Below are 21,889 nucleotides of genomic sequence, written 5' to 3'. Positions count from 1 at the left end.
TTGAGTAATTATTATCTTGGTTTTTAATACAATTCACTTAAGTTATACAATTTAATTTTTAGTAACAACCGTGTATGACATTTGTATAACTGCTTATTTGTTGCAGGAATTTTTTTTTTTCTGATTCCTTGGGATTTTCTACGTAGATAATCATGTCAACTGTAAACAAAGATAGTTTTATGTCTTCCTTCCCAGTCTGTATTTACAGTTTAATTTCCTTTTCTGGTCTTATTGCATTACCTAGGACTTCTAGTACAATGTTTAACAGGAGTGGTAAGGGAATTCCAAGTGGTTAGGACTCTGCTCTTTCACTGCCAAGGGCACAGTTTCAATCCTTGGTCAGGATCCCGAAAGCCATGAGGCAAGGTCAGAAGAAAAAAAGGGATGGTGAGAGCAGACAACTTTGCTTTGTTACTGATCTTAGGGGAAAAGAATCTAATAATCTAGTTTCTCGCCATTTGTTAACTATAGGTTTTTTGTACATGTTCTTTACTAAATTGAGGAAGTTCCCTTGTATTCCTAGTTTGCTAGCTTTTATCATAAATAGGTGTCAGATTTTGTAAAATGCTTTTTCTATACCTATTGATATGATCAAATGACTTTTCTTCTTTAGCTTGTAGGTGTGATGGATTACATTAATTGATTTTTGAATGTTGAACCAGTTTACACACCTGGAATAAATCCCACTTGGTCATGGTGTATAATTCTTTTTATGTATTGCCGGATTTGATTCGCTAATATTTTAAGAATTTTTGTGTCTATGTTCATGATAGATATGGGACTGTAGTTTTCCTTTCTTGTAATATTTTTAATCTGGTTTTGGTGGAAGGATGATGCCTGCCTCATAGAATGAATTAAAAAGTATTCTATCTGCTTCTATTTTCTGAAAGAGATTGTAGAGTTGGTGGGATTTCGTCCTTAAATGTTTGATAGAATTCTCCAGGGAACCCATCTGGGCCTGTGCTTTCTGTTATGGAAGGTTATTAATTATTAAAAAAAAATTTAATAGATATAGGCCTATTTAGATTATTTCTTCTTGTGAGACTTTTGGTAGATTATGTCTCTCAAAGAAATTGGCCCATTTCATCTAGGTTATCAAATTTGTCAGCACAGAGTTGCTCATATTATTCCTTAATTATCCTTTTATTCTTCATAGGATCTGTAGGGATGGCCCCCTTCTGATATTAGCAATTTGTGTCTTCTCTTTTATCTTAGCCTTTATGGTAGCTACAGCTACCAATTTTACTGATCTTTTCAAAGAACCAGACTTTGGTTTCACGGATTTTATCAGCTTCCTGTTTTCAAGTTTCACTAATTTACACACTATTCTAACTTTTATTATTTCTTCTCTTCTGCTTACTTTGGATTTAATTTGCTTTTTTTTCTAGTTTCCTAATGAGGAAGCTTAAATTATTGATTTTAGATCTTTCTTCTTTCCTAATACACGCACTGCTTTCACTGCATCCCACAAATTTTGATAAGTTGTATTTTCACTGTCATTTAGTTTCAAAATATTATTAAATTTCTCTTGAGACTTCTTTAATCCATGTTGTTTAATCTCCAAGTTTGGGGGGAATTTCCAGCTATCTTTCTGTTATTGATTTTTAGTTTCATTTCAATGTGGTCTGAGAACCTACATTTTATGATTCCTATTCTTTTTAACTTGTGAAGGTGTGTTTTACGGCCCAGGATGTGGTCTACCTTGCTGAATGTTCTATGTGAGCTCGAGTGTACTCTGCTGTTGTTGAAGTGGTTTAGAAATATTAATTAGAGCCAGTTGATTGACGGTGCTGTTGAGTTCAGCTATGTCCTTACTAATCTTCTGCCTGCTCAATCTGTCCCCTGTTGACAGAAGGGTACTGAAGTCTCAAAGCATAGTAGTGGACTCATCTATTTCTCCTTGCAATTCTATCAGTTTTGGCCTCACGTATTTTGATACTCTGTTGATGCTCCGGTTTTAACTGAGCATTTTATGATTCCATACTCCATCCTTTCTTAGCATATCAACTACATTTTTAAAAAATTTTATAGTTCTGAAATTTCAGCTTCTCTGCTTACATTACCCATCTGTCTTTGCATGTTGTCTACTTTTTCCTTGAGAGCCCTTAGCAAATTAAACGTAGCTGTTTTAAATTTCTGTTCTGAGAATTTCAACATCCATGCCATATCTAGTCTGGTTCTCATGCTTGATTTGTCTCTTTAAATTGTGTTTTTTCCTGCCTTTTATCATCCTTTGTAATTTGTTGGTTGGAGACCAGACATGATGTATCAGGAAATATGAACCGAGGCAATTATGCCTTTAGTACAGGTTTTATGTTAATCTGGATAGGAGTTAGGCAGCATTTAACTGTGTGACAGCGCTTTTCTGTAGCTGTAAGTCGCAGAGGCTTGTTTCCTCTATTTTCCTTGTCTGTCTTCTTCTCTGTTGCGTTTTTTTCCCTAAGAATTTGTTCTTAAAGAGTCTGTCTTGGAGCTCTCAGTCATAATCCACAGATACTACACTAGAACTCTGTTGTCATGGTGGAAGGGTATTTGGGAAGCATTCAATAATCTTATATCTCTGTCTTTTATTTGGCCTGGGTCCCTGGGCTGTGACCTTCAGAAATATTTCTTAAGACATTTTTTTCTCTTCTCCCATGACACAAGAAGGCTAAAGGGGGCTGAAATTGCCTAACTGGCTTTTCCCCAGGTGAGATAAGGCTCTGATAGAGCAATTTCCGTCAGAGGGCAGGCGTTTGTCATGGAAAATGATCTGGGTGTTTCTCAAAATAGTTACTTTCCCCTCCCTTGAAACACAAGGGGATCCTTGATCTTAATCAAGAGAACTTGGTAGAGTTCCTGGGGGTAAATTCCAGAAAGTGTGGGGGTTCTCCTAAGATTGGGGTTTTAACTGCCAGTTAGCCTCTAGTAATTTGTCAAAGTTACCATTTCACTGTTCATATCAGTTATTGGCCCAAGCAGGTCTGCTCCTGGTAAACTGATCTCTACTGTGATTCTATCTGCCTATTTCTCCAGTTTTGGGAGTGGTGGCTTGTCCTATGACCTCAATTCTCTGCGGGATCTAAGAAAAGGCATTGATTTTTCTGCCTGTTCAGCCATTTTCTTGCTATGAGGATGGAGCGACTTCAGCTCCTTACATGTTGGAGCTGAAACTAGTAGTTGCCTACAAACTCTTTTTTAAAAGTCCTTCCCCATTTTCTTTATAACAAGAGGCTGAAATAATCCTTCCTGAGGAGTCTTCCCTGATCTCTCTCTGCTAAATTAAAAGCTCCTCCCTGTCTGCTCTTGCACTTGGTACAGCTACAGGTATTTCATGAATTGACTCTTGGCTCTGTGACTCTGTGAATGCCTGGAGAACAGGCTTTTTGGCTTATCTTTGCATTTCCTGCATATGGTATAAATAATTGTCTGCTTAATCGAAAGGAAAAAGGAACAAAACACTGTTCACTAATTAAAAACAAAGTACTACTTTTATTTGGCTCACTTCTCCATTTATTAGAATAACCATGTGTGGAGAGGCACAAAGCACTTAAGTTTTACATGACTACAAAGTTATCACAAATCCCAAACTTTTTAGTCACAGATACTTCACTTACTCTGTTTGAAGAAAAAGCTTTCAAAACATCTGAGTTAGCTTGATACACAGAGACCCTGAATAAATGGGAACTACATATTTTTCAACACTTGCACTTCTTGCTCTAATAATGTCTTCTTTAAATAGAATCCAGCATAAAAGGGGTTGAAATATGTAAGGTCATGATGCAAATGCTTTTCAGAGATAGTGAAATTACTCTGTACAACATGGAAAAAGATGTAGTGTGCACAGAAGGTCTGCAAGATTCACTGAGCCATCTGGGCTTCCATGGCTTGTGCTGTCCATTCTGGTGCTGTCTGACTAATTTTCTCCAAAAGGTTATTCACCTGGAAACACAGCGACTGGATCTGTTTGTCCCATGTTGGCAGGGCTTCTCGTGCTAAAGACGAAAGGGATAATGTACAAAGGTGAAATTGCTCCTTTGCAACCATAGTGAACGTGAATTAGCAGATAAATACAGTAACACTGATTTTTAAGTTTACTCCAAAAATCTTGGCTGATAAAATTAAGCTAATTAAACAATAGTTAAGAAAAGTACCCCAATCACTGGCACAAAGTATAAAACAAAACAAAAAAACATACACAAAATACAACCAGCCAACCAAACCACCTCAACCGCAACAATAAGACAACTTCACTGAAACTGTTTCATCACCAATGTTTACTGCTTCATAAGACACTGCCACCTACTGGGGAAAAAAATCTATTTATATATTCAAGGCTGTCTCTACTTGACTCTAAAGAATATTTTAATATTTAAACCCCAAACAAAAAACCTCATAATGCAGTAGTCTTTTCACTATACCAGCAATATGCAGTTAGAAATGAAAAACTAGGAGGAAAATCCAATTCAAAACAGCACCAACATTTACAAATATGGGCACAGAATTAATGAAGGAAAAAAACTATAAAATCTTAATAAAGGACATAAAATAACTTGAGTAGACACAAATCACATTCCCATAGGGAAAGATGTAATATCATAAAAATATCAGTCCTTTCCTATTACTATATAAATTTAAAGAAATTTCTGAACAATCCCCCTTTTCTCTGTTTTGCTTTCTGAACAAGACAAAATTATTAAAGTTAATATGGAAAAATTTATGTTTGAGAATAGCCAAGGGGCTTCCTAGGTGGCGCAGTGGTTAAGAATCCTCCTGCCAATGCAGAGAATAGCCAAAATAATTTTTAAAATTAAAATCAGGGGCAGGATTATGGTATATCTACACAGTTGAGTATTATTCAGCCTTAAAAAGGAATGAAGTACCAACCACACACTGTAACACAACTGAAACTTGAAAACACTATGTTAAGTGAAAGAAGCTAAAAGGTCACATGTTGTATGGTTTCATTCATATCAAATATTCAGAACAGGTAAATCCACAGAGAAAGAATAGAAAGTGGTTGCCAGAGGTTGGAGAAAGAGCTCTAAGGAGTAACTACTTAAGAAGCATGCTATTTCCTTTTGGGAAGATGAAACTTCTGGAACTAGGTAGAGACAGTGGTTGCATAACATTGCAAACATACTAAATGATAATTTTTCACTTTAAAATGATTAACTTCATGTTATGTGAATTTCAACTCAATTAAAAAATGGAGGGGGCTTCCCTGGTGGCGCAGTGGTTAAGCATCCGCCAGCCAATGCAGGGGACACGGGTTTGATCCCTGAGCAGGGAAGATCCCACATGCCGCGGAGCAGCTAAGCCCATGTGCCACAACTACTGAAGCCAGCATGCCTAGAGCCCGTGCTCCGCGACAAGAAAAGCCACAGCAATGTGAAGCCACCGCACCGTAAGGAAGAGCAGCCCCCACTCTCCACAACTAGAGAAAGCCCGTGTGCAGCAATGAAGACCCAATGCAGCCAATAAATAATAAACAAATTTTTTTTTAAAAATGGAGGAGCAGGGGTTGCTTTATCAACAGTAAAATTTACTATAAATTTGTTACCTAATATAGTTACAGATCAATGGAACCAAACAGAGTACAAAAATAGATCCAAACGTATGTGTGGAACCTAATATACACCAAAGACCAGAAAGGATGTTTTATTTAATAAATGGTATTTGCATAACTGGCAATCCACCTAAAAAAAAAAACTAGACCATGCCTTAAAATTATACAAAAAAATGAACTGCAGACAGATTAAATTTCTAAATATAAGACAATAAATAAAATATTAGAAGAAATTTTAGGAAAATATTAATTTTATCCCAACATGTGGGAGACTTTCTTAATCAATTCAAAAAAACACAAAAACCATAAAATTAAAAATGGACATTGGCTGCAAAAAACCTTTTAAACGTGTTTATGGTACACACTGCCTTACAGAAACACAACTGACACAATAAGAAAAATATCTGTAACACAGATAGGAAGGGTGTGGAGGGGGAAAGAAGGAAATAGACAAGAAAAAGTAACATCAATTCACAGAAGAGGAAATGCTAAGGGCCAATACACTGAAAGATCTTAAACTTCACTAGTGCCAAGGAAATGCACAATAAAACAATAGTGCAGTACCCGCCCCCCCCCAACAATTAGCAAAAGATAAAAAGAAGAAGAATATCCAGCTGTTAAAGATTCATTCTCTCATACTGGTGGAAGTATAAATGGCTACACCTTTCTGGAAAGCAAACTGGCAGTAGCTATTAAGAATCAAAACACATATATCCTCTGATGCAAAGTATGCAACTTCTGAGACTCTGTTCTGTAGAACTGTGTCCCAGTATATAAAGATATGCACAAGGAAACCACCTGAATGTCCATCAACAGGTGAATAGTTGAACTCCATGAAATATTATGCAGCTATTAAAACAAATCAATTTGTATCTAGTGACTTGAAAATACGTTCACAGTACATTAACTTAAAAAAAAAACCAAAAGAACAAAAAAACAACACTTTGGGACTCCCCTGGTGGTCCAGTGGAAGACTCTGAGCTTCCACTGCAGGGGACACAGGTTAAATCCCTTGTTGGGGGAAGTTCCACGTGCCTCCTGGTGTGGCCAAAAAAAAACCCAAACAAATAAACAAAAAACACTTTGTAGAACACTATGTACTTTAAAGTATAATGCCACTTAAAAAAATCTCTACATGTTTTTACTTATCTATATAAGCATGTAGAAAGGCACAGAAGACTTTAGACTGACATTAGTTATGCCAGGCAGCTGGGATTAAAGGAACGTAAGTGAAAGTGGAAAGACAGTACAGACTCTTCCTTTATTCATCCTTATAATGTTTTACTCGTGAGCAGATTCACACTGCAATTTTTAAATCTAAGAAAATTATAAAGGAAAATAGCCCATATTCTATCAAGTTGGTATACATTAATTTAAATTGTGCTTTTACTTGGTGACCCCTCTGCTATACTATTCATCATATACTGTGTTTGCTTATTCAATAATTATTTATTTCTCACTTACAACATGCAAGGCACTGGAAAAAAGATGTTGGACATACCATGGAGAACAAGAGACACTTAATATCTACCACTAGGAAGCTGAACTTGGTAACAGAAACAGACATTTAGACAAATAGCTACCAAAATGGAAATAATTATGATTAATGCTAGGAAGAAATTCAGGGTGACAAGAATGTATAACTTAAAGCCATACCTAACCTGGGGAGTCGGGAAAATCATTATTGATTAACACTGTTCAAATTAAGACACGGAGACAAATAGAAGATGGCGAGAGAAGCTGGTTGTGGAGAGGGATGGCTATTTCAGAATGTTTAAAGTGGGAAGGAATTTACAATGCTGGAAAAAACAAAAAGACCTGTGGGCTGGATTGGAAAGAGAAAGCCATAAAGGATCATGCAGGACCTTTTGGAGACTTTGTAGAATTGTACTCTACAAGCAATGTGGAAGCCACTTATTAGCATGTCAAAGGAGAGAGTAACATTTAATAATTTGGTTTTTATTTCTTTTTTCTGTTTGTTCACACTTTTAAAAGATCACAATCCCTCTGGCTACACTAGGGCAACCGGACTAGAAAAGAGCAATTGTAGATATAAGAAAAAAAAGTTAAGAGGCTATTTCTTAAGCCCAGAATGGGGGTTCAGAACAGGCTGGTGACAGTAAGAAATGAAGAAAAGTACATGGATTCCAGATACTCTAGCAGGTAAAATTCAAAGGATTCTGGGCAGTGAAGAAGAGAAGGGGTCAAGGATAAGGAATTCTGGAGAAAGTGAGCAGTGTAGTTTTTGGATGGCTGGATGGCTGGTTGGTTGGTTGGTTGGTTGGGGAGACAGGTGGGGAGGGGAGATAATGAGTTCAGTTTGGGATATATTCATTTTGAGACACCCATGAAGCAATCAGGTGGGAAACACCTATTCGCCAATTAGAGCTGCTGAATCTGGGACTCAGAAGAGAAATTTACACTAGAAATCTAAGCATTGTCTGCATAGAGATGGTAACTGAATCAGTGGGACTAGATGAGGTTACCTAGAACAACTTAATAGAGTGAGGAGAAAAAGGCCGAGGAGTAAGTCCTAAGCAACCCCAATATTTAAATTTAAAGCACTACAGAACCTACAAAGGATGACTGGGAAGGATACCTGGAGAAACAGGAGGGAAAGCAGAAGAGGGAGAAGGAGATGACAGAAGTCAAGATGGCTGGGGGGGGAGGCAGTCAAAAAGGAGTGAGTGATCAACCTTATTCGATATGTTGAAAAGTCAAGACGAAGCCTGAAAGGTAAAAGGATTTTTGTTAAAATGGAAGAGATCTGAGTATGTTTAAATATTGATAGAAAGACGCCAACAGAGAAAAATAAGGATGAAAACAGACAAAGTAATTGCTAAGCTCAGGTTCCTAAAAAAGATTTCTTTTTGGGGGCAGGCAGTGGCAGAGTTCAGAGGAAGAATCCAAAGTACAAGACGAAGAACTGTAGAGAGAGATGAAAACCATCTCCAACATAACACAAAGGAAGAAAAAGACAGAATTAGATCTATATTTAACATTTAGGAGTTTATAAATCTGATAAAGAAGTTAATTTTCCATTGATAGCTCTTTTTTTTCTCTTCTCCCTGTGAAATAGGAAACAAGGTTTTCTCCTAAAAGGGAAGGAGGAGAAAAGTCAAGAGACTTAGGAAAACGAAATCTGAAATAGCATTGCAGAGTAGGGAAAAAGCTGACTAGAGAATGTATCAAGAATCCCAGTGTCGAGAACCCAGGACCTTGAATTTGCAGTGGTATCAATCTGCCTGGTGCTCTGACTCTTCTCCAGCAACATTAGTTAGCTACTCAAGTACAGGCATGGAAAAGATGGAGCATGGGTTCATTCAAGGTGAAGTTTTGCTGGACAGCAGGAACTAAAAGTTAGCAGGCAAGTGTTCTGGGGCATCCGTAAAAGAGTAATTGAAATGATGAATCATGAAATCTAAGCTGGATAGGAAGAACAATAAAGATTAAAAAAGGGCTGAGCTGACTGAAAGAAAGTGAAAGTCAATAGACCAGAGCTTCCAGAGTCAAGGAAGAGGTGAGGTAGAAGTACCTGAAAAAGACCACTAGAAAGACTGGGAAAAGGCCATGGTCAGAGTGGGATACTTCAAATTAAAATTGTACAAGTGGAATGGTTCTGGGTACAGTAAGGTCCAGGGCATAAATGAGGTGGGAAGAGGGGCTGAGGAGGTATTAGACAATGAAAAAGTCAAGAGATCTACTTATCTGTCTGCCTCCATCAGTTTAGTGAGCTGCTGAACAGGAAATGCAACTGTCATTTCTATATGTCCCATACATGGTATGTGGTCAATGAATGTTTGGTAAGTAAACGAGTGAATTAATATAACAATTCCAGTTTCAAATTTTTCCACAGCATAGAAAATGCTGCATTAATTAGATTCATTAATATAAGTTCATAAAAATTATTTTAAATTATTTCTTCGGGAAATAAGCCCATTCCAACAGTAAGATTCTGGGTCAGGGGAAATTACTGAACATGTTTTAATCACAAATATACAACACTTCACTGCCATTTCATTATGATATAAACAAGCAAAACTCCTTACTTTCAAAATGAACTATTCCATCAATCTGATCAATAAATCCATTCATACGTCCTTCTGTTATCATTTGTGATGCTATCTTTTCTGCCTGTTTAAAAAAAACAACAATAAATTCTTAGACACTTTATCATATCTAGTTATTCACATATTCTCACCAAGAGAATTGAAAGCTCTTGGTTCAGCTACCCATCGCTAAGCTTTACATACATGTTCATCTGCCATTCATTACAAGGGTAAATCTTGTCAATCTGTCTATTATACCCCCCCCAATTCTTTCTGGGTTACAATCCATTATTTTAAGTTAATTGAGATCTGTTTTTCTTGTTGTAAGATTTTAAACAAGAATCTAGCCTTCTTACCAACTTTTCTCTCTGCTCAAAAGCAAACACAATTTTCCTCTCACTGGGATCCACACCTCAAAAAAATCCCTAGCTTTTCTTATTTCAATTTGCACAGTGTTTATCACCCCCCAAACTCTTTAAGTCAGTGATATTTTTGAAGAAAAAATTGAAAGGAGGAATAATGTTCAAATTTAAAAGGGAAATGAAAAGATTTAAAAGAGAAAGGGGAGCAAAAGGTCCTCTACCTAATTCCTAAAGACATACTTCACATTTATTGTCTGTTAAGCAAACTGGGTTTTGACAATTGTTTTAGTAATTCTGACCATCTTCACAATCAACCCTAAATCACTCTTGAACAGACTGCGACTAGCATTTATTGTTAAAAATACATTCACTTCCCTAAGTCTCAGCAAGGGATCATACCTCAAAGCCTAAGAAGAAAGCATCTTTTAATGGTAACTGAAGCCTTGGTTCCAAAATTGTTCCATTTCCTTTACTGTGTATTGAATGCGTACATGTAAAGGAACTGTGTTAGAAAATACTAAATTAAAATTTCACTAACAGATAAAAAGGGATGTAACCATAACTACACAGTTTAAGTTCTATAAGCTAGGTAAAAGTAAGGTTGATTGCTTGCTTTTACTACTTAAAATTATGAGAATGTTTTATAGATGATACCTGAAATACCTTCTAAATACTACTGGTACTTTTTTGGAATTTACACATAGCCAACCAAACCCTATCATGACTAAGAATGAAATTAACTCCCTAATAACTCAATCAACTTCTTAAATTAAATCAAGCACAGAAGTTACAATAGAATAGCCTAAAGTATTACCACAGTCATTCTCTCAAAGAGATGAACTTTTTAACCTTTGAGTCAATCTAGGGCAGAAAAAAGAATTAAGGCATAGATCAAATGTTAGTTAAAAATCAGAAACCACTATGAAGTGCATTTAAACAGATACTAAACAAAGATATTCTTACAAAATGGGTATCACAACCTGGAACCCTTTTAAGATTTCCATTCTAGGTCACCTTACCATAAAATACAACTTTAAAAAACCCAAAACCAAAGACAATTCCATTATAGTACTATTTTAACATTTAAATCATTTATTTCCATTTACCTGAGGCTTTTTATGTATATTTTTGTTGCAACTACCAATATTTATCACTTATGGTCAACCCTCGCTAGCCACCGGGGATTGGTTCCCAGAGCCCCCACAAATACCAAAATCCACGGATGCTCAAGACTCTTCTATAAAATGGGGTAGTACAATGAATACAGTTGGCCCTCCATATCCACACATTTTGCATCCGCAGATATGGCGGTCCAACCGTATATATTTTATTTTCCCTTTATATCAATAATTTAGTCTCTTAACTTCCTTTTTATGTATTGGAAATAAGAAAATACCTTAGCTGCAGGAATCTCTAAAAGGGCTCCAAGTTCTTCAAAGGTAATATTATTATATAATTTGCTTGCAGACAATAAATTGTGTTCAATAACAGCTCTGTCCAAGATGCTAGAACCTTAAATATAAATAAGAAAGTTATAATTTCGAAACTAGTTTTACATCTTGTTGAAAATTTTCTAGGCATGTAATAACTTATAATCATTGTCTTTATTCCTTTCAAAATTTTAAAAGTAACCAAAATGCCTTATTTGATACATTCTGAATAATGTACAACTAAATACAAATAATATTTAGAAAATGATTGGCAAGTAGTTACTAACTAGCTGAACAGATTTAATCCTCTGGGTTTGGGGTTTTGCTTCCTTGCACTAGCTATCAGATTCATTAACTTTTCTTTCTATAAGCACAAACTTTTAATAGCAAGCAGCAACAAAACAATCATGCAACCTGTTCTGCAAGCTTGATAAGTCAAAACATGCTGCTCAATGGAAATATCTCTACTCCTCTGAGCACTTCACAAGCACTTTACTCTGAGGCAAACTTAAGAAATGTTTGGAAAGCAGGATCCCTTCATGAGATGTCAGGCATAGGATCCTCCCTTAAGTAAGATAATACAGGGCCTGACAAAGTTATGGACCTAAGGCCCCATCCTGAAGGTGTTAGACTGCTGGGCTCACCCAATTCTTTTTGTTTCCTTTCCAGTTTTAAGATATACAACATAGTGAGTTGATATATGTATATATTGTGAAATGATTACCACCATAAGTTTAATTAATTAACGTCATCACTTCACACAGTTATAATTTTTTTCTTGTGATGAGAACTTTTAAGCAACTTTCCAATATAAGGACCTAAATAAATAGGAAAATATGGAAGACTTAATATTGTTAAGATGGCAACACTCCCTGAATTGATCTACAGATTCAGTGCAATCCCTATCGAAATCCTAGCTTCCCAGAAGAAGCTGATCTTAAAGTTCATATGGAAATTGAAAGGACCCAGAAGAGCCCAAACAATTTTGAAAAAGAACAAGGCTGGAAGACTCAAATTTTCTGATTTCAAAACTTACTACAAAGATATAACAACCAAGACAGTGTGTACTGGCATAAGGACAGGCATACAGAATAATGGGATAGAATTCAGAATCCAGAAATAAACTCACATTTACAGTCAACTGATTGTCAACAAAGATGCCAAGGCAATTCAGTGGGAAACAAGAGCCTTTCCAACAAATAGTGCTGGGACAACTGAATGTTCACATGCAAAATAATAAAGTTGTACCCCTACTTTACACCATATACAAAAATTAACTCAAAATGAATCGAAGACCTAAATGTAAGAGCTACAATTATAAAACTTACAGAAGAAAACAGAACAACTTTTCATGACCTTGGATTAGGCCATTGTTTCTTAGATACAACAATGAAAGCACAAGCAACAAAAGAAAAAAATATAAATTGGACTTCATCAAAATTAGTAACTTTTGTGTTTCAAAAGATACCATCAACAAAGTGAAGAGACAACATACAGAACTGGAGTAAATATCTGCAAATCATTTATCTGAAAACGATGAGATCTAGAATATATAAAGAATTCTTACAATTCAATAATAAAAGGACAAATAACCCAATTTAAAAGTGGCCAATAAGCATATGAAAAGGTGCTTCACATCATTAGCCCTCAGGGAAATGTAAATCAAAACCACAATAAGATACCAACTTCATATCCACTAGGATGACTAAATCACAAAGACAGAAGATAAGAAGTGTGGGAGAAAATATGGAGAAATTGGAATCCTTACACACAGCTGGCAGGAATGTAAAATGGTGCAGGCACTTTGGAAAACAGTCTGGCAGCTCTTAAAAAGACTAAACATAGAGTCACCATATGACCCAGTAATTCCACTCCTAGGTATACATCCAAGAGAATTAAAAACCTATGTCCATACAAAAATTTTACATGAATGTTCACAGCAGCATTATTAATAGCCAAATAGTGAAGATAATCTAAACGTCCATTAGCTGGTGAAGAAATAAAATGTGGTTAACAGAACGTTATTTGGCCATAAAAGGGAATGAAGTACTGATACACACAACAAGAATGAACCTTGAAAACATTACGTAAGTGAAAGAAGCCAGTCACAAAAGATCATATATTGTATGATTCTATTTGTATGAAATATTCAGAACAGGCAAATCCATAAAGCAGAAAGCAGACTAGTAGTAACATTGTAAAAATCTGAGAATGTACTAAAACCACTAATTGTAACAATAACAACAACAAAACTATGTATCAAGATTGCTAGCCTAGGGTTGTGATGACCATAAACAAAGATATCCAAGAAAGATAAAGAAAGCAATAACATCTAAAATGGAAGAGGAAGAAGACAAAATGCCTGTTCTATATATCAATACATAGTCTCCTGTGAGAAATTTGAAAATCATTTGCATTCTCAGAGATCCTAGTGAGCAGCCCTTGTTTGAGAAAAGAATTATTTGACGTTATCTTTTTTTTTTTTCATGGCCAGAAAGCTCAAAGTCAAATCTGAAGCTCAACTACATCAATTCTGGAAACTTTTTCTTATTTATCCAGCTTTTAATTTGTTTGTCAGACATCTTCTTGCAAAAGAATTTATTTAAAGCTGCTCAGAATACACAGAAGACAAGAAAATTTAAAAGTTAAAAAGAAAAAGAATAGCAAAAATCAAAACACGCACATTACTGGTGGGCTACAAGTTTAATTTTTTAAACTTTCTAGCTGCCCATCAAATTAAGAAAGCCAGTTTATCAACTCACAGTGTTTAAATAAGATACAAATCAATTCCTCAGGAGAATCACAACTAATCCTAAGACTGAAAAAGAATTTTTTGGAGGATCTGCATAAAGAATATCCTATATAATAAATATCTCTTTCAAACAGAAAGATAATAAGCAATTGATTTGCTTCTTAAAGTATAATTAAATAAAAGAAATTCAATAGGTGGATAGAATTGCTTCAATGATCTGGTTTAACTCAGGGCAGTAAGACTGGGGAGGTATAAACCTTTCACCTAAATCTTACATAAATAATTCTTTACAGCTAGATTCTCTTCAATATGGGATGACAGTGAATCCAAGGCGATGAGTCTGACAGATCTGCATGTTTGTCTTGACCTTTTCCATGTCTCTGGTGGTCTATCTCTATATGTTTATTATAATGTGTGTTACTGTTATAAGCTACTTTAAAACCTCTGTAGATAATCATACATAAAATAATCGATGTTATGAATAAGCATCTATTAAAAAATTCTTCCCCAGCAAAAGCAGTCTGACTTAAGCAAACACTAGGAAACAAGACACCAAGTTCTATTTTATTGGAAACACTTTCCCCATAATAACCTTGGGCAAGCTACTGTGCCAAATTTTGCTCTATCTAAAGAAGGACTGGATAATTATGCTGTTATAAACTGATGTTTAAGATTAATTAAGGTACTTATCAAATGGTTTCAGTTTTTAAAAAACCAGGCACTATAAAAGCCTAAGCTGGGCTTCCTAGGTGGCGCAGTGGTTAAGAATATGCCTGCCAATGCAGAGGACATGGGTTCGATCCCTGCTCCAGGAAGATCCCACATGCCACGGAGCAGCTATGCCCGTGTGCCAAAAAAAAAAAAAAAAAAGCCTAACCTATAAATCTGCCCTTACAGTTTCCAAAAAATACTTTATTCCACGAAATGCTTTCCAGTACGGCTACTCTTATACTTCAAACTCATATCCATGTATAATATTCATCCTCAGTCAATATTCCTTTTTTAAATCAAGTGTTATATAAAAATATTACAGAAAGATGTCAAGATGCTTCAAATCTAACAAACGTTCCACTAGTGTGAACTGAATATTTACTACCACATACTTATAAGAAGCAATCATTACCATCAGCTGTAGTTGCTTTCTGGTGAGGCATCAGCATGGCAGCAAATTCCTGAAGTTGATTTCCTCTGATTATCCTATCTAGGTACATTTTCTCTAGGATTCCATAAGCAGCAAGTTGTTGGCACCTTTCATCCTTGAAAAGAGTAGCCAGCATCCGAGAACGCTGCTGTCCTAGGGGAAACAAATGAGCATCAAATATTCTCACAATCTATTTTTTCAATGAAAAACAATCTTATGACTCCATTTTTTGCCTACTAAAATATACAATTGATTCTCGTTATCTGTGGTAGTTATGTTCTATAAATTTGCTGCCAACACTGAATTAGTGAATACTCAACTGCTGCTCCTAGGGGATATATAGGGTTAGGTTCCTGTGAGTCTCTGGTCACAACATTTTTGGCAGCTGGTCAATATGTTACCTTGTTTTGTGTATTTCTGTTTAAAGGCACCATATTTAATATATATTGTTCATTCATTAACACTGAATTCATGGCTTACACTATAACTCTTGAAGCTTATCTAACTTAACACATAAGGCACATCACAGACTTCCCACACTTACGTATACAAGACAGTACTTCAGCAGTATGCTTAGGGGTCATTTTAAACAGCAAAACTACCAACAAAGTGCATGAAAATGTGAAGAATGTGGTATTAAATAGACCACAAAAAGGACACTTGTTTACAGTATGAGAGGTGAAACAAGGTAGAGCATTACCTTGTTCAATCCCAGCTAGAAACAAAAATAGGGGGACTCAAATTTTTTGAAGCTCAGCACATGGCTACAAATGATTGTAAAAGCACCTCAGTATTGATTTGGGGGTGACAAATTTTAGCAAGTAGGTAAATTCACAAATCTGGAATCTGTGAATAACAAGGACCAACTGTATACTCATTTGTGAAGACTATGATATACAATCATTCCCTCAGCATCTAACAGGGATTGGTTCCAAGACTCCCCATAAATATCAAAATCTGCAGATGCAAAAGTCACCTATGTAAAATGATGTATTTGCATTACCTTCATATATCCTCCCCTATACTTTAGATCATCTCCAGATTACACATAATACCTAATATAATGTAAATGCTATGTAAATAGTTGCTGGTGCCAGCAAATTCAAGTTTTGCTTTTGGAACTTTCCAGAATTTTTTCCCCAAAATATTTTCAATCCACAATTGGTTGACTCTGAGGATGTGGAAACCCTGGATATGAAGAGCCAACTATATGCCAAAATGTTACAAGTAGTTCGAATTATAGCTAATTGTTATTTTCTTCTTATCTGTATTTCTACAATGAACGTGCATTCTTTTGGTAATAATAAAATAATTTATAAACGATGAACAAACATTTCTCAAATGGGAAACTTGATTTTCATAGTTTCAATTTATACCTTCAAGCACCTTTAAATGGTGAAAAAATACTTGACAACTGATATTAAAACCTGAACTAATAGAAATAATACTATGAACAAACTTCTTTTTAAATTTATTTTTAGCTCTATATTCTGAAAGAGCCTAATGACAATGACACCCAGCATCAATGAGCATATCTAGTATCCTGAGCTTGCTATCCTCATTAAGAGGAACTAGAGGGACTTCCTAGGTGGCGCAGTGGTTAAGAATCCACCTGCCAATGCAGGGGACATGGGTTTGATCCCTGATCCGGAAAGATCCCACATGCCGTGGAGCAACTAAGCCCGTGCGCCACAACTACTGAACCTGCGCTCTGGAGCCCAAGAGCCACAACTATTGAGCCTGTGTGCCACAACTACTGAAGCCCGTGACCCTAGAGCCACTGCTCTGCAACAAGAGAAGCCACTGCAATGAGGAGCCCATGTACTGCAATGAAGAGTAGCCTCCGCTGACTGCAACTAGAGAAAGCCCGTGTGCAGCATCAAAGACCCAATGCAGCAAAAATAAAAATAAATAGGAACTAGAGATCCTCAAAAAACAGCTGATTGCACATCTAGGGCAGGGAAAATATAAAAGGAGCCTAAGGCATCTTTTTATGCTGTGTTTCAGGCAAGTAATCAAAGACTAATGGGGCCATGTCAAAAAAGACATAATACGGTCATACTTGGGATAATTTGAGCATCAAAAAGAGTAACAACTATAATTTATTGTAACACACTGAATCAATAAAAAACTGAGTTAAATATACAGGAATGTTCATAGCAGTACTATTACTAATAGCTAATAAGAAGGCAATAGGATAAACAAATTGTGGTATATTCACATAATGGGATACCACATAACAATGAAAATGAAGAAACTGCATGTAACAATGTGGCCAAATTTCACAAAGTTGAGCAAAAGAGGCAAGACAAGAGTATATATACTATATGATTTCATTTATATAAGTATAAGGAGTAGGCAAAACTAATATATACTAATGATTGCTTTTGGGGGATGGGGGTTGGGGCTAGTGGTTAGGATAAAGCAGGACAGAACATTTCAGGGTGCTGGTAATACTGCGTTTCCTGTTCTGGATGCTGATTATGTGATGGTGTTCATTTGTGACAATTCATCAAACCATACACTTTTGATATGTACAGTTTTCTGTGTATATTATACACGTAGAAAAATGAGCTAAGAAAAAATCCACATTGATATTTGGGGAAAAAAGGAGAAAAAGAGAAGTAAAAAGGAAAGCTCCTAAAGAACAGTAGCTAATAAATACAGAAAAATTAGTAAATCAACATTTTTCATTTTCATTTTATATTATACATATTATAACTGATCCAGGCAAGGATTATTAATAGATATTAAATTATGGAAAGGAATATGTGAGTGGAATTTGGGGAACAGGATTTTTGTAGTGTCAAAGCAGCACCCCACAAATTATTTACAAAATACAAAGCGGACAATGTACCTTTATAATGGAGTTTCTATCTTAATCAAATGCACAAACTCAGCATCACTAACAGTGGGACAACCTGACACCGTGTACTCCCTGATGTAATTCAACAGCAAGTACACAGCATAATTAAAAGGTATTCTTTCTAGAAAAAAATTAACCTGAATTTAATCTAACCTCTGTCCAACTCTATCTTATAGGAAATGTATGGGATTAAAGAATAAATAAATAATATATATTAAAAAATCTAGGGGCTTCCTAGGTGGGCAGTGGTTAAGAATCTGCCTGCCAATGCAGGGGTGACGGGTTCGATCCCTGTTCCAGGAAGATCCTACATGCCGCGGAGGAACTAAGCCCATGTGCCACAACCATTCAGCCTGCGCTTTACAGCCTGTGAGCCACAACTCTTGAGCCCATGTGCTGCAACTACTGAAGCCCACGCACCTAGAGCCCGTGCTCCACAACGAGAGAAGCCACAGCAATGAGGAGCCTGTGCACCACAACAAAGAGTAGCCCCCACTCACCACAACTAAAGAAAGCCCGCGCACAGCAAAAAAAAAAAAAGACCCAACACAGCCAATAAAATAAATTAATTAATTAATTTAAAAAAATCTAGGATGAAGGATATCCTACATAAAAAAAAATTATGACTTTGAAGTTAAGTGAGAAAACTATACAATGTTGTACGTCAACTATACCACAGTAAAGGTGGGGGGGTTGGATGGGATGAGGAAACTACTCTAGACTAAAAGAGTCTAGGGACTTCCCTGGTGACGCAGTGGTTAAGAATCCACCTGCAGGGGATACGGGTTTGTGCCCTGGTCTGAAAAGATCCCACATGCATGGAGCAATTAAGCCCATGCACCACAACTGAGCCTGTGCTCTAGAGCCCGTGAGCCACAACTATTGAGCCCACATGCCACAACTACTGAAGCCTGCATGCCTAGAGCCCATGCTCTGCAACAGGAAAAGCCACTGTAATGAGAAGCCCATGCACCGCAACGAAGAGTAGCTCCTGCTTGCCACAGCTAGGGAAAGCCCACGTGCAGCAATGAAGACCCAACAGAGCCAAAAATGGATGGATAAATAAATAAATAAAATAATAATAATAATAATGATAGAGTCTAAAGACTAAAGAGTCATAATCACCAAATGCCACACATGAAGTTGCTCCTTGTTCAAGGGAAAAAAGGCAGGTATAAAAGATATTCTTGCTAACTGGGGCAGTGATAATATGGACTAGCTGCTAAATTCTACAGTGGAATCACTGTTAATTTTTTTAGGGATGATAATGGTATTGCAATTATGTGGAAAAATGTTCCTATTTTTAGGAGATACATGATGTATTATATATAAAGAGGGAGTGTCATGATGGCCTACAACTTACTTTGAAATGATACATCAAAAAGTGTATGTGTGTCTGTGTGTGTGTGTATGAGAGAGACAGAGTGAGACAGAAAGCAAATATGACAAAAAACCAGCAAAATTTAGAAAAAGAGTAATGAAGGGAAAGTAGATCTGGTAGATAATAAAACACGATTAAGCTATAATAATTTGAAGAGCATAGTACTAGTATACTCATAAATAGGCTAATTAACGGAACAGAATACTATGTCCAGAAATCAATCTACTATAATGTGCTTCAAATCAAGAGGGGAAAAAAAAGATGGATTATTCAATAAAGAATGCCAGGTTAAATAATGAGCCATTTAGAAAAACAAACAAATGTTAATTTCTCATTTTAGTGTAACATCTCATTTCTTACACTAAAATAAATCCAAATGGATTAGGATTTCTAGGTAAATTAAGTGGTCAAAACCAATCTATACTAGTGATTACTCTTGGGGGGCACGGATTAGAGATCCTGACTTGGAGGAAGCATGAAGGTAAAAGATGAAACCCTAAAGCAGCGATTCTGAAAGGGGGTCCCCAAGACCTTTTCAAGGGATCAGTGAGGTCGACACTAAATTTATAATAACAAAGACATCCTCTGCCTTCTTCACTGAGTTGACACTTGCACTGCTGGTACAAAAGCAATGGTGGCAAAGATTACTGGCACCACAGCACAAACCAAGGCAGTGGCACTGGCAGCAAACTATGTTGTGCCACACACTCAGCAGTCAAAAGAGACAGCTGCACTTAAGAATGTCCTAGCAGCAGTAAAAAAATATTTTTATTAAGTCTTGACACTTGAGAACATGCCTTTTTAATATTTTGTGTGACAAAATGAGAAATGTACTTAGAGCACTTCTGCTGTAAACCAAAATATAATGGTTGTCCCAAGGAAACACTGCGAGCTGAACTAGTCTCTTTTTTCACGGAATACATTCACTTAAATAACAACTGACAAATTATGGTTTTTCAGACTTAGGTATTTGGCAGACATTTTCTTAAAAACAAACAAAGTGAGCCTGTTATCACCAACCAACAGCATTTGCTGCCCTTGATAAAATTTAAGTTTTAAAGAAAAAAATTAGAATGTGTTTAAAAACTTGTATCTGCTACTATGTGGCTGACAGCTTTCCAATACTTAAAGATTTTTCTGATGAGATCAGTGTTAATACATTGTATACTGGATATTGTATCACAAAGCACATCAATATTTTGGAAGCTCCGCATAACTCAGCAAACCAACATTTTGCAGGCAACCAATACATGATGATACAAATCTTACATGGGTAAAAGATCCATCAAAGTGAAAGACAGACCAAGATTTTAACAGTACAGAGTGCAAAATGCTCCTTGATATGGTTTCAGATGCCACTTTCCAGTAAACCCATAAGAAACTACACTACTTGTCAAATTAAGTGTAGTATCAAAGATGAATACCCACAATCATCTGAAAAAGTCACTAAACGTGCTTCCTTTTTCCAACTACATATCTGTGTGAGGCTGGGTTTTCTTCATACACTCCCTCTAAAACAACATATCAAAACAGGCTGAGCACAGAAGTATATTTAAGGATTCAGTTTTTGTCTATTAAGCTAGAAAATGAAAAGAGTTTTAAAGTCAAAAGTGAAACAATTCCAACTCTAACTTTTCTTGTTTTGCAAAAGTTACTATTTTATAAAAATGTTGGGAATTCCCTGGCAGTCCAGTGGTTAGGGCTGTGCACTTCCATTGCTAGGGCCTGGGTTTGATCCCTGGTTGGAGAACTATATCCTGCAAGCCGTGCAGCGTGACCAAAAAATAAAAAAAATAAAATAAAATAAAAAATGTCATTTATGTTTATATGTAATAGATCTATTATTGTTACTTTTAAATGAATTAATAAATATTCTTTAATTTCTCACTTCAATTTCTAATACGATAATCAACACATATACCCTATATAAACAAAAGCTCTCTAGCGTCCTCAATTTTTCAGAGTCTAAAGGAGCCCTGAGACTAGACGATTTTAAAACTTAAAGTACTGGAAGGAAACATGAAAGTACCTAAAATATGTAATTTCACAACAGGGAAGACCTAAGCAACTCAACAAAACCCAGAAGCCATAAAAAATTAAAATACTTAACAATATAAAAATTTAAAGTTTCTGCATGGAAAAAATTTCATAAATGAAGCCAAAAAATAGACTATAAATTGGGAGAAAAAAATTGTTAACTTCTTATATACATGAAGAGCTTTTATAAGAAAAAGATAAAAACACCAAAAAATGGCTTATGGACATAAACAGATAATTCACTCAAAAAAATGGGTTTTTCAACAATGATTTTTTTAAACACATGAAAAGATGCTCAAGAGCATTCATGATAAATGAAATGC

The 21,889-nt window shown here is 35.9% G+C and overlaps 1 protein-coding gene across 2 annotated transcripts in view; it reads right to left on the bottom strand.

Annotated features, from left to right (window-relative positions):
* Positions 1 to 3,474: 3,474 nt before the first annotated feature.
* Positions 3,475 to 21,889, bottom strand: part of COPS4 (COP9 signalosome subunit 4) — a 35,238-nt gene continuing 16,823 nt past the window's right edge. Inside the window, exons 7-10 of one of the 2 annotated variants that reach the window (XM_057728005.1) lie at positions 15,265 to 15,435; positions 11,356 to 11,471; positions 9,598 to 9,682; positions 3,475 to 3,974 (exon numbers count right to left, since the gene is read on the bottom strand). In XM_057728005.1, coding sequence (XP_057583988.1) covers positions 3,841 to 3,974; positions 9,598 to 9,682; positions 11,356 to 11,471; positions 15,265 to 15,435 — 506 coding nt within the window. In that variant the 3' untranslated portion in view covers positions 3,475 to 3,840. The remainder of the gene's footprint in view (positions 3,975 to 9,597; positions 9,683 to 11,355; positions 11,472 to 15,264; positions 15,436 to 21,889) is intronic. The other variant, XM_057728006.1, reaches the window with a different exon arrangement.

Source organism: Hippopotamus amphibius, chromosome 3 (genome assembly GCF_030028045.1).
Source record: "Hippopotamus amphibius kiboko isolate mHipAmp2 chromosome 3, mHipAmp2.hap2, whole genome shotgun sequence".
In the NCBI taxonomy this organism is placed as follows: domain Eukaryota; kingdom Metazoa; phylum Chordata; class Mammalia; order Artiodactyla; family Hippopotamidae; genus Hippopotamus; species Hippopotamus amphibius.
The sequence above is the reverse complement of the archived record's forward strand: the minus strand, read 5'-3'. Positions and strand labels throughout refer to the sequence as shown.